Source organism: Aulonocara stuartgranti, assembly GCF_965226115.1.
Source record: "Aulonocara stuartgranti genome assembly, chromosome: 11".
Classification (NCBI taxonomy): domain Eukaryota; kingdom Metazoa; phylum Chordata; class Actinopteri; order Cichliformes; family Cichlidae; genus Aulonocara; species Aulonocara stuartgranti.
Genome location: NC_138947.1, coordinates 1,274,627 through 1,286,824, shown reverse-complemented (window position 1 = coordinate 1,286,824; position 12,198 = coordinate 1,274,627). Strand labels below are relative to the sequence as shown.

The 12,198-nt window shown below is 45.7% G+C and overlaps 2 protein-coding genes across 4 annotated transcripts in view; one reads left to right on the top strand and one right to left on the bottom strand.

The window, feature by feature from the left end:
• The window catches only part of LOC309717860 (sodium bicarbonate cotransporter 3-like), a 42,308-nt gene that overhangs the window by 15,789 nt on the left and 14,321 nt on the right, over positions 1-12,198 (top strand). For all 3 annotated transcript variants that reach the window (XM_082552735.1, XM_082552733.1, XM_082552734.1), the window contains exons 2-5: positions 9,684-9,765; positions 10,914-11,054; positions 11,132-11,270; positions 11,655-11,815. In XM_082552735.1, the coding sequence (XP_082408861.1) occupies positions 9,684-9,765; positions 10,914-11,054; positions 11,132-11,270; positions 11,655-11,815 (523 nt within the window). The remainder of the gene's footprint in view (positions 1-9,683; positions 9,766-10,913; positions 11,055-11,131; positions 11,271-11,654; positions 11,816-12,198) is intronic.
• LOC309717430 (histone H1-like) lies at positions 2,753-5,076 on the bottom strand (the record flags this gene model as incomplete). The annotated part of the gene is made up of 1 exon (XM_082552003.1): positions 2,753-5,076. One exon carries the CDS (start codon positions 5,074-5,076, stop codon positions 4,603-4,605), a length of 474 nt encoding a protein of 157 aa, XP_082408129.1. The 3' UTR covers positions 2,753-4,602.

Below are 12,198 nucleotides of genomic sequence, written 5' to 3'. Positions count from 1 at the left end.
ATATAACGTCTACATACAAACAAAGAGTACCTTGCCTGTGTGTGTGTGTGTGTGTGTGTGTGTGTGTGTGTGTGTGTGTGTGTGTGTGTGTGTGTGTGGTCTGCTGATCAAAGGGTCAAACATCCTTGGTCAGGAAGAGGGTAGCCTCCCCCTCCCCCTAGATGGTTCATCCTAGATAACATGGTGAGGAAGTCCTGCAGTTCATCTAAACAAAGAGCACTTAGACTAGAACAGACGCAACTACGTTAATCCTACCATAAAACAATAAGACACGGTATGACCTCTCATGCTCCCAAAGTGCTGTCTAATACACACAAAGTTTGCAGACTATCAAGGATCAAAACCTCTACCAATCTACAACTAATTACAAAACTCTAAGCATATATAAGTAAATATTTCTAAGCATAAATGACAATCAACAATACAAATCTAACATTTCCCCCCTTTTTGACCTTTATGCCTGAAAAGTTCCCAGGTATGAATACCTCATGTCTGACAGTTTCAATGCAAACCTTTTTATACTCAGCATATGTCAAATCACCCTAAATTACTGAAAAGGTACACAGTTTAATAAATGTATTAGCAGTTACCCCATTCATTGAGCTCATCTTATGGCAAACTGCATCTTACGAGCAACCAAAGAAATTGTTAATTTAATAGTGAAACTAAAAAAGTAACATTTTCAAAAACATCTCAGCTTGGTGATGCTTCCTCCGGGTGTGCAAATCACATGTCTCTCTGCAGAGTGGTTTAAGTTCTGCAGGGCGTCATGAATGTCTCTTCCAGTTGTTTCCATCACTGTCCATAGGACCAGAGTCCAAATGTATGTAGAATAGACATTCAAACATACCAGTTGGTTTTGTTGTTCGTCAACATGGGTCTCAGCTATTTCCAAGCTGCAGACCTCTCAGCACTCTAGTTTTATGGCCTCTTACCAGCCCCCATCACCTGACTTCAGACCTTCGTCTTGTGAGGGGGATATTTATGACTCCTTAATTGTCCACGCTCTGCAGAAAAAGCTCTCTGTGGAAAGGGTGCTGGGTTCCGTCATCTTACTGCTGTTATGATCCCAGCAGCCTTCAGAGTGTTATCGTATGCACAGTATAGTGGCACAGCATTAGGTGATGTTCATAGGAAACTGCTGTTATCACCACCATAGCTTCTGGTTCCTGTGCTTTCACAGAATCATGATGTCATCCTCGAACTCCTTCTGCGCTGTCGATGGAGCTTGGCACGCTCCCCTCATCCCACGAGTTTTCATGTTCCAACGCTGCTGAAGGTTTAAGGCAGAGCACGTCGTACACCTTAGTTGTCTTCCTCAGCGTCAATATTGAATCTTTCATTTTATTTAAAATCTCCTGGAAGCTCAGTAGCACAGCTCTCTGTGTGATGTCTGCTGTGCTGAAGATGATTTCTGATCCTCCTGAAGCCTCTCTCCTGGCCTCAGCTCCCATCTTGTGGACGATCCTCTCCTCTATTTTGCAGGCAGTTTCATGGTCCTTGCTGTGGCTCCAAGGTCTGATCTCATGATGGGCCCCAACCAGCTTGATCTTTGACCTCAACCACTGCCTGGTCCTGTCAGCTATGCGCTTCTCACTGGGCCTCTGAAGATTTCTCAGGGGATTACTGCTGCACCTGTATTTCCTTGCTAAGAAGAAAAACTTCTATTTGGAGAGCATGTCAACAATCATCAAACCACATTCTTTAGTTCAGTGAACTTCACTTATAGGCCATCAAAGCCTCATCTGAACATGGATGCACCACTTGCATAGGTTTAATATTTGTAAATAAAACGGCTAATCACACAAATCACTGCAACAATAATAGTAAACATTGTTTAATGTTAATCCTTGCACTCCAACTCTTGACGCATGGACATTCCCATGCGCCAACACACCAAACCTGGATCCCTGTCTTAAAGAAAAAGATTAGCTAGATCATGTCCCAGGCAACATCAGGGCATCTCCTCTGGAGTAGCTCCGTAACCCTGCAATAAAAGATGTTAGCGTGTGTTGCATATTAAGTTTGCTTAACACCTGGCTCTCCCAGGAGCCTGCATACACACCATCACGGCCTGGAAAGCAAAATCTGGAAGTGAAATCAAACTTCATACCTGTAAACAATTGTATCATAAGAGTAATAAGCATTCAACATCAGCAAGACAAGTGTCATGTGCAGGTTTTCTCAAATCAGTAACTACAACTATTACCCTAATTCACCTCAGACATGGATTATCCCATGTACTCTGTTAACATTAATGTAATCAGTGACTTCTCTTAAGCAAAGTCACTCCACTCATATATTATTATTATGGGTTCAAAAGTGGCCAGCAAATGAGCCCATAATAAACTATTCCATAAATACCGTAATCTCTTATTTGTTTCACCCATGTCACTTGTCCGCTTCAGCTGAATCTACTACAGCATTCTCAAAGAAACAAACATTAGCAATACACATTGACTGTGGTCAGACGGAGGTCAGACACAGGTCAACGGATTCTAGAGGTGCCATAAAAACACCATAAAGTCAACCCTAGCTGTGGAAAGAAGTAACACCAGTTCTCAACACAGGAAATTTCACACATGTTATTCACATTATCAAAGTAACCTTCACATTTTCCCATCAACACAATGCAACAGCATCACCACTCATAACCTGTAAACACAGTTTTCCTCACACATAAACCCAGAAATCTTGTAGTAGAGAAACATTAACTAATCCTCTTATAAATCACATGATCAAACACATGAAAAACTGCAATGCTGTAGAAAAGAAAATGCAAATGTCAGCGCTTGCGCAGGCGTATTGCATACTTTGTCACCATTACCTCTGTAAGCAACACAAGGTAGTGAATAACACACACATAGTAAATTCACAGACAGAGAAAATGGCATTTAAAAGATTAAATCATCATGCAACCTCGAATGTTGCTGTCATCTTTCTGCTCCTGTAACAAAAACACATAAAATCATCCACCCTTTTGTCCTGTCTAGGTGGAGGTTAAACTTGAGTCGTGGTCAAGTCCTGTCAGCTTTTACCAGTCAGTCAGTTTGTTTTTATTCTATTTCCATTCATTCATTCATTCTTTCTTTCTTTGCTGATAGTGGAACCTATCGTCGCATTTAGTTTCCACTCTCAGCAAAATGACGTCATTTCAAAAAGAAAAAGAAGTTTAGATAGGATTACATCGCTGAATCCTTTTTAGGACAGGGACTCTCATTTAATATTGTCCCAATAAGTAGCTTTCTCCTGAGCCCATTTCAACGTGGAGAAAACTCACTTGTAACAGCTTTCTCGACAGGTCGTATAGCACTTTTAATTCCCGACGTGCAGATCTGCTTAAAGAAAAGAAATAGACAAACAAAATCAGTGCCTGTTCAAAAAATAAAAATGAAAAATAACAGAGATTATCAAACCAAACTTTCAGTGCACTGTGAAAGTATCAAAATAAAAAGGCCTTGTTAAGTCATGACACAAACTCCTCATCATCTTCACAACAGGAGAAGAATCATCAGCTAGATTCACTCCAAACCAACCATCAACTGCACAACACACAACATAACCCTAATGTCATATTAGCTATGAGTTTAATCACCCGGTCTGTGCTCTTCACTCATTTAAGCCACAGATCTATTTTATTCAATTTTCCTTTTTTCCCTTCATCATAAAACATGTGACATGCTGTCATGCACTTCACAAAAGACGTTTGTTCTGATGTATTCAGAGTTGTGTATCTAAATACAGGATTCACTCGCACATCAAAACAGGAAACTCAGTGTTTTAGAGTCTCCACTCAACACACAACAACTCCAACACATCTCATTCACTCATACTAGAATTCAGTCACCTTTCATTAATCTAAAACCGATCAACTAATTTGCATATCAGCTATTAACCCACTAAATTGACAGGACGACAGAAAAGCATGTTCAAAATAGTATCACAAAAGACAATTTCCCTCATACAGTAAATTACATGTGCTGCCTCAATCAAGCAGGAAGCTTCTCCCAATTTACCATTTTAACAACTAAATTTATTGTCTGATCACTGGTTGGTCAAACCAGGATCTTTTTTCCCACAAAAGTTAAACTGTTGTCCTGCAACTTGTAGAGTCAATTTTTTTCTTTAGGATAAATTCAGCATTTGATAACAAGTGTCTGCTAAATTGACACTATTGTAACACTGATGAAAGATAACAAGCTAATTTTCATTGCATGGGTTTGTGTTATTAGGCAGGTCTAATGCATGTCTGTGGAGCTGCATCTCCAGCAGAGCATGTTCTTAAAGCTGCCTTTCCTACACATTTCTCTGCTATTATTTAATCATTTCTTAACTAATGTGCTATGAGTCTTCATGAGTCATTTTGTGTTTGGAATTGTTAGTAGGGTTAATGCATGTTCTGCTTGTGTGTGTGTGATTTTGTATATGTTTCTATTTTCGCAATGTTTCAGACTCCGTCTCAATTTTCCAACTTAAGCAGTCAGTTTTCTTTTCCCCAGGTTTGCTAACCCAAATTTTGATTTCCCACATTAAATAATTCCTATGTGTTCTCACCTAGTCTTCTCACTCTGTTGTCCTCTCACTCTTTTGTCCTCTCCCTCTTCAACAGTCCCGGCAGTTCTCCTTCAGCTTTGTCCTGTCTAGTAGCTGAAGTGCTGCTGCTGCCTTCTTGGGCGACTTCTTAGCAGCTGCTGCCGGTTTCTTGGCTTTGGCTGCGGCGGGCTTCTTGGCTTTGCTCTCAGTAGCCTTGTTCATCTTGAAGGATCCGGAGGTCCTGGTGCCCTTGTTCTGCACCAGAGTGCCCTTCGCCACCAGGCTCTTGATGGCGGTCTTGACACGGGCCTTGTTCTTGTCCACATCGTAGCCTCCGGCAGCCAGAGCCTTCTTGAGAGCGGCCACAGACAGGCCGTTGCGCTCCTTGGAAGCGGCCACGGCTTTCACAATCAGCTCGCCCACGCTGAGGCCGACCTTCTTGGGCTTGGAAGTCATCGTCTTCTTCTTCTTGGCCTGAACCTCGGCGCAGGGCGTGTTTATGATGGAGCCTTTCCCACCAGAGTGCTGGCACGTTGAACGCATCATGAAAGGTCCATTTCTTTCATGTCGCTAGCCGCATGTGGCTTGCCCGAGTCACTCAGTCCTTTTTGAGCATTTCAACATGCTGCCGCCGCAGACCCTGGCCTCAGATCCAGCAAGTTTAGCGCGCTGATCTCCAAAAAAGTCCCGAAGGCCAGAAAGACGTCAAATAAGTGTCTCGTGCTGAGAACTCAAACAAAAACTCCTCTTCACGCTGCCATCTTGCTCGCCCCTCCGTGAAATTCAACCAATCAGACAGGAAGATGGGTTTGCTTTCTTCTTCTGCTGCTGTTTATCCACATTGCTGCTGCTTTGCTGGGACTTTTTGTGCTCAGGACTTGCTGCTGTCTCTTTATCATGTTATTGCTTTGGAGCTGCATTCCTTATCTTCAGGGAGGAGTGAGCTCGCTTGTGAGGTTGAGAAACACATGGCACTGTAAATAAGTCAGCCAGAAACTTGTTTCCAATGATGTTAAACTATAACTTTCTTCCGACTGTTGCATGTGGAAAATTGATACAGGTCTGCTTTTCACCTGAAAGTGACAAACTAAAACATGTTCATTATTATCATCACTGCTTAATCAACACACATCTCTCTCTCTCTCTCTCTGTCTGTGTTTGTGTGAACAATCCTTTCTTAAAAGCAGAAAATGACATTGTAGTTGTTTTTCGGCTGATCAACACAAAACCTTTTTCCTATGATTATTTCTCTTCGTCTACAATGTAGTAATTTGTCTCTTTTTCACTCTTTTTTTTTTTCTCTTCACAATAGCTGGTGGTCTGCAAAATCACCGCTCTCACTCACAATCAGAGGCAATCACTTTTGCACAGTGCACAAAAACACTGTGATGTCAGACACATTCACACTCACTTTTTCATCTGCATAAATAAATCATATGGCTGGAGATATGTGCCATGATGATCCATAAGCATGATCACCAGTTTATTTAATTATTTTTAATCCAACAAAACAAATAAACAAAAACATGATGCTGATGCTACACACACGAGTCAAGGTGCAGAAAAACTGCTCATGGAAACGCTGCACACTCTCTGTTTCCCTCTCTTTGAGTAGTTCTCAGACAGCTCTTGATCTGATAATGTGTAGCTTGCTCATCAGCTCAAAAAACAAAAACAAAACTGCAACGCGACATCACACAGTAGTTGCATGCTCTGCCCACAGTGGCAAAGTCTTACACTTACATATTCAACACAGCTTCTCCATCATGTATTTTTAGATGTTTCATACAGGGTTGAGCATATTAGTTGTTTTCACAGATGTGCTCTATATCTCAACAATGGCTCATAATAAGACGACCGTCTTCCACACAGGTCAAGTGCCTCTATGCACTTCATGAGTTTAAATATTTACCTATATCACTTCACCTCACATGTCATCGTACTGAATTTAAGCAACCACAAGTTTAATGTAGGTTACTTTTAACAACTATCCACCTCAATGGTTTGGCACACAGGCTGTTAACATTTTGTGTCAGGAAGTGGTGGGGGGAAAGCCACCCACCAGAGCACAGCTGCTGATGTGGGCTGGCCTTTTCCACACACTCTTCAAGGCTGGTGTGTTTTCTGAAAACTTCTAACATTTGAATCTCTTCCATTTATAAGCCTGCGATTAACCGCACGGCTCAGGTCCGCGTGAAACCCGCGCGACCGCATTCGCGTGCACCCACGCAGCTGTGGAGCCTTCGCTCTCTCTCTTTTATACATAAATACTTTGTGCTGCCAGGAGCAAAGTCCAGCACAAACGTCTTTCTCCCTCTAACTCACTCTTGGTTGCTTAGAAACCCATGATAACAACAACAGTCGGTGTTACAGACCACGTGTTCTGCTCCGCACACACTCACACAACAACAACAACAAAACGACGACGACGACAACAATGACAACAACACAAAATAGGCCTACTCCGGACTCACACCGGACCGCTCGGGACCCTGACCCAGTTGTGGGACGCTCACCCACTCGCGCGACAAAACCCAATGAAGGGACGCTCGGGACACACACCCAGGGCGATTTCAAAACCGGACACTCACCGGACGCTTGGGACCCTTGGGCGATTTAACCAAAACTTCTTTTTCGGGACACTAACCCAGTTATCGCTCCACAAAGCAGCGAACTTCTCAACGCCTCACAAAATGGCGGAGACTGCACAACGACACGGTTATAGAGTCGGCCTCTTTAAACTTACTTGGCGTTGCTTAGCGTGTAATATCAGCTTCGAATCCCGCCGATCGCCATTCATCGAGGAGAAAGACAGACAGCGAATCCACAGGAACTTCCTGGCTGACGTCAGTCTTTCAGCGTGCCTCCCCCCCCTCGGTGAATGCGATTCCAGGGCTCCGGCATCGAAGGACCAATTAATGTTAGGTTTGTAGCTTGAACCTATTCGCTGGAACGTTAAGACAATATAATTACACTGCAAGCAAGACGCAAGTAGGCAAACTTCTTCATGTTACTCGTGCACGGGAGAGAACCAGACAGAGCGCCGTTCCTTCGCTTGACCCCAGTAGCTCTCGTCCGTCCTCCCATACACTGTCCTTTTATTGAGGTTACATGAATATGCATAGGTTCATTAACATATAACGTCTACATACAAACAAAGAGTACCTTGCCTGTGTGTGTGTGTGTGTGTGTGTGTGTGTGTGTGGTCTGCTGATCAAAGGGTCAAACATCCTTGGTCAGGAAGAGGGTAGCCTCCCCCTCCCCCTAGATGGTTCATCCTAGATAACACGGTGAGGAAGTCCTGCAGTTCATCTAAACAAAGAGCACTTAGACTAGAACAGACGCAACTACGTTAATCCTACCATAAAACAATAAGACACGGTATGACCTCTCATGCTCCCAAAGTGCTGTCTAATACACACAAAGTTTGCAGACTATCAAGGATCAAAACCTCTACCAATCTACAACTAATTACAAAACTCTAAGCATATATAAGTAAATATTTCTAAGCATAAATGACAATCAACAATACAAATCTAACATTAGCATCCACCCATCAGAGCAAACACATGAGAGACTGCAGCTGACGTAAATGGGCAGAGGTCAGCTGACTCGCTACCTCGCACCTGCTGGCTCGTCCTGTCTGTAGAAACTCTCGGGGCCTCTCACCAGCTCAGCTTCATCTTCTTCATCTTCCTTCTTTTTTTTCATGACTCAGCTGTGTCTCCACGCACACACAAATGCAGGCACATGAGAGACAAACAATCTTCAACTTTATTCTAGGAGTCTGCAGCGTGCCCAGACCTGTCTGTGAAACTACAGAGGCGCAGCTTCGCTGTTCTCAGACGTGATGAGGAGGGGCGGGGCTAACTGTCAAACTGTGTGATCGTTCGCTAGTGACGATTAATCACTGACAGAACTCGGCGGTGTTTTGAAGCGTCTGCGGTCTGAGTGTCTCTGGGTCGGTTCATTAAACAGAGGAAGGTCTCTGTGTCGATGAGTGATGTAACAGATCCACAGTGATGCGGGCGTGCATCGACCCGCCGTGGTGAGGACTCTGCCGGGTCGTGAGCTGTGGGGAAGGTCACCTGCAGGGTTTCCTTCGGTCTCCTGGCTCGCTCTGCGAGCACGTGCTCGCTTCAGAGATTCTTCATCATTATTGGGATGAACAAGCTGAACTGAAGGGCGAGTTTAAGCTTTCTGCCAAAGGCAGCGTGAGACAGAAGTGCGAGCTTTGCAGCAGGAATGATTGTTGGGAGGTCAAAATGAGCCCAACCTCACCTGAGATCAGCTCGGGGTGAGTGTCAGGAGCTCCGACGTGCAGACGGAGAGATGCTGCTGAGCGGGAACGTTTTCCAAAGAGGTCGAACTCAAGCAGCTGCTGCTTTTATGTGTGTGTGTGCGTGTGCGTGCGTGTGCGCGTGCGTGCGTGCGTGCGTGTGTGCGTGTGTGTGTGCGTGTGTGTGTGCGTGTGTGCGTGTGCGTGTGTGCGTGTGTGCGTGTGTGTGTGCGTGATGTGCTGCTCTGCAAACAGACAGCTGGTTGTTAAAAAGCAGCCAGTGTGGAGCTGCACTTCCTGTTTGACACACCAACATCAAACTTGTGTGTGTGTCTCTCTCTCGGGGCGGTCGACATAGGTCATTATGGTTAGTGGAGCACGCTCAGTTTAGCGTACGCGGGTACGCGTCCTCTTCTTTCCTGGTTTTTTTTGTTTTGTGTTTGTCTCCATCTCACCCTACTGATGTCCAGCTGTTGCTCCACTTCCTGTTGTACAGTTATTCACGCATTCCCATCAGCTGTGGGCGGAGCCAGACTCCTTGGCTGACAGTAACTTCCTGCCCGTTCACTGTGACATTGTTTGGTGATTGATTTGAGTGGCGAGGCGTAATCTGCAGCCGATTTTGGTGGAGGCGTGTCGGTGTTTAAAGCTGCAGACGCTGTGATTGCGATGACTCTGCCGCCCTCCCGGTGCCAACTAACACGCCGTGACCTCAGCAGCCGTCCTCACGTCACTCACGGTCTGTCTCCAAAGCCTCGCCGTTGTTTTGAGGCAGACGCGACCGTGTTTACACAGAGTTGGAAAATGAGTTTGATAAACACTCGTTTAAACCCACTCTCAGGTCACCTGTGGGTCTGTGTGTGTTCTGCAGGGGAACGATGAGGAGGCCGTGCTGGACCAGGGCAAGACCAGCTCCACCCTTTACACCAACTTTGAGAAAGAGGAACTGGAGAGTGAGTTTATACACCGACACACACAAAGGTGCCTCAGTGTGTGTTTACAGTCAAACACACAGTAACAAAATGACTCAGCCCGCATTTACACACACACACACACACACACACACACACACACACACACAGCCTGAGGCTCGAGAAAATGATGATTTAAAATATTTCAGAAAGAATTATGTCAAACTTGGAAACAGCCGTAAACAGTCTGCAGTGTGTCGACGTCATTTCTGCAGAAAAAGTGGAAATGAAATCTCGTGACGTGTACACGCCAAACATGGAGTGTGACTCACGTGACCTCAGCTCTTATTGTGAGGTGGCGTGTTCAGAAAGAGGAACTAAGGCACGTACGAACCCCCGTGTGGTGCTTGTGCTGCAGCTCCTGTCATTTTCAGCTAAGTCGTTAACCCTTTGAAGCCCAGCTTCTCTGTATGTTTGTACCTGCCGTAGTGCCATCAGTGCAACCGTTATATCCCAGAGTTTCATCATGTGTGTGCATGAAGTCCACAGAAGCTGCAAAACGGTGCAATTAACTACAGAAACTGTTTTTTTACACATATTTCAGAGGTGAATCCCTCAAAACTGTAAATGCAAAACGTTGCATGAAATAGTTTCAAACCGCAGGAAATGGATTTTGTCTTCTTAGTTTCATTTTTGAGATGCAGCAATTTTTATAAACTGCAGGAAAAAACAAAAATAATTATTTTTGTGCACAATTTGCCAAAAACGGCATCAAATCAAACGATTTCCAACAACCGTGCAGTTTGAGTCCCGAGCCTCCCGGAAACCTCTGAAAGGCCCTGCAGGGAAACACGAATAGTGAGGTCACGGTAATTACAAGAAGCATCTTTAACTCAAACGGAGCTTCAGTTCACATCTCGTTAGACGCTGTAGGTTGTTTCCATGTTATTACTAGTTTATTACAGTCCTGTTTTAAACAAACAACTGAGTGAGAGGTCGACACGCAGCCAGAGAAAATCCGATGAACGTTACTGAGGTAAGGAGAAACGGAGCGTGCAGTGCGAGCTGTGCAGCACGCCTCCCGTGTTAGCAGCGCCTTCAGTGTTTCCCTCACGTGTTTGTTTCCAGCGTTCTGTTATCACTGGAGGTGTAGAACAAACTCATGTGACCCCTCTGCTTCTCTCCGTCAGGTCACAGGGCGGTGTACGTTGGCGTGCACGTTCCGCTGGGCCGCCAGAGCCGGAGAAGACACCGTCACCGCGGACATCGACATCACAGGAAGCGCAGAGAGCGCTCGGATCGGGAGGACGGGCGAGAGTCGCCGTCATACGGTCAGGTTTGAACGAGGATAAACAAACACGGGCCAGCTGTAGGACGGCGGCGTGCTGAAGCGTTTGTGTCCCCGCAGACACGCCGTCTCAGAGGGTCCAGTTCATCCTCGGCACCGAGGACGACGACGAGGAGCACATCCCCCACGACCTGTTCACCGAGCTGGATGAGCTCGCCTTCAAAGACGGAGACATGCAGGAGTGGAAGGAGACGGCCAGGCAGGGCGCTTATCCTCTTTCTCTGCTTTGCGTTCAGACGTTAATCTTTCCAATAACGCTGCAGAGCTGTGAGGAGCGATCCTCCCGCCGTGCAGGGGCGAGGCCTGGTTTGTTCAGCGTTTCTGACTCGGGTTAAAGAGGTTTCCTCTCTAATCCAGACTCTGCAGAGCGCTGTGAGGACGAGGAAGACGAGCCTCACTGGATTTGAGAGGAAACCGATGAAGGCGGGCCGAGTCGTGTGGTTTGGAAACCTTCAGATTAACTTATTTACTCAGCAGAGCAAAGTGGATCAGCCCACATTAGTGTAGCATTATAGCATTAGCACGAATCAGACGCCTGGCGTTCTTCAAATGTCAACACTCGGCTGTGTGTGTGTTTGTTCAGGTGGCTGAAGTTTGAGGAGGACGTTGAGGACGGCGGCGAGCGCTGGAGCAAACCCTACGTGGCGACGCTGTCACTGCACAGCCTGTTCGAGCTGCGCTCCTGCATCCTGAACGGCACCGTGCTGCTCGACATGAGAGCCGGCTCCATCGAGGAGATCGCAGGTCAGAGCGCCGTCGGGAACTCGTCCCATCACTCGATACGCTGCTCCAAAAACGACCTTTGTGTTTAAATCTAGAGGAGGTCGGAACGTGCTAAAACCACACTTGAGCTCTAAATCTAGTTTGGATCAGCTGCTGGAGACGAAGAGCGCCACGATGAAAGCGCAGCTCTCTGGTTTCCTCCTGCTGGTATAAGCTGCCCCTCAGCAGGCTTCCAGGCATCAGCCAATCTCTAGAAAGTTGGTATTCAGGGCGAGTTCTGACGTCTTGTTTCAGAGAGAAGAGGAAGTGAAAGGCTGCTGCGAAGGCGTTTGATAAATGATTCTGCTGCACGCCTTTCATTTCCTCCTCAGAACATAAACCTGCAGTGCGTTTGTGTCCATCAG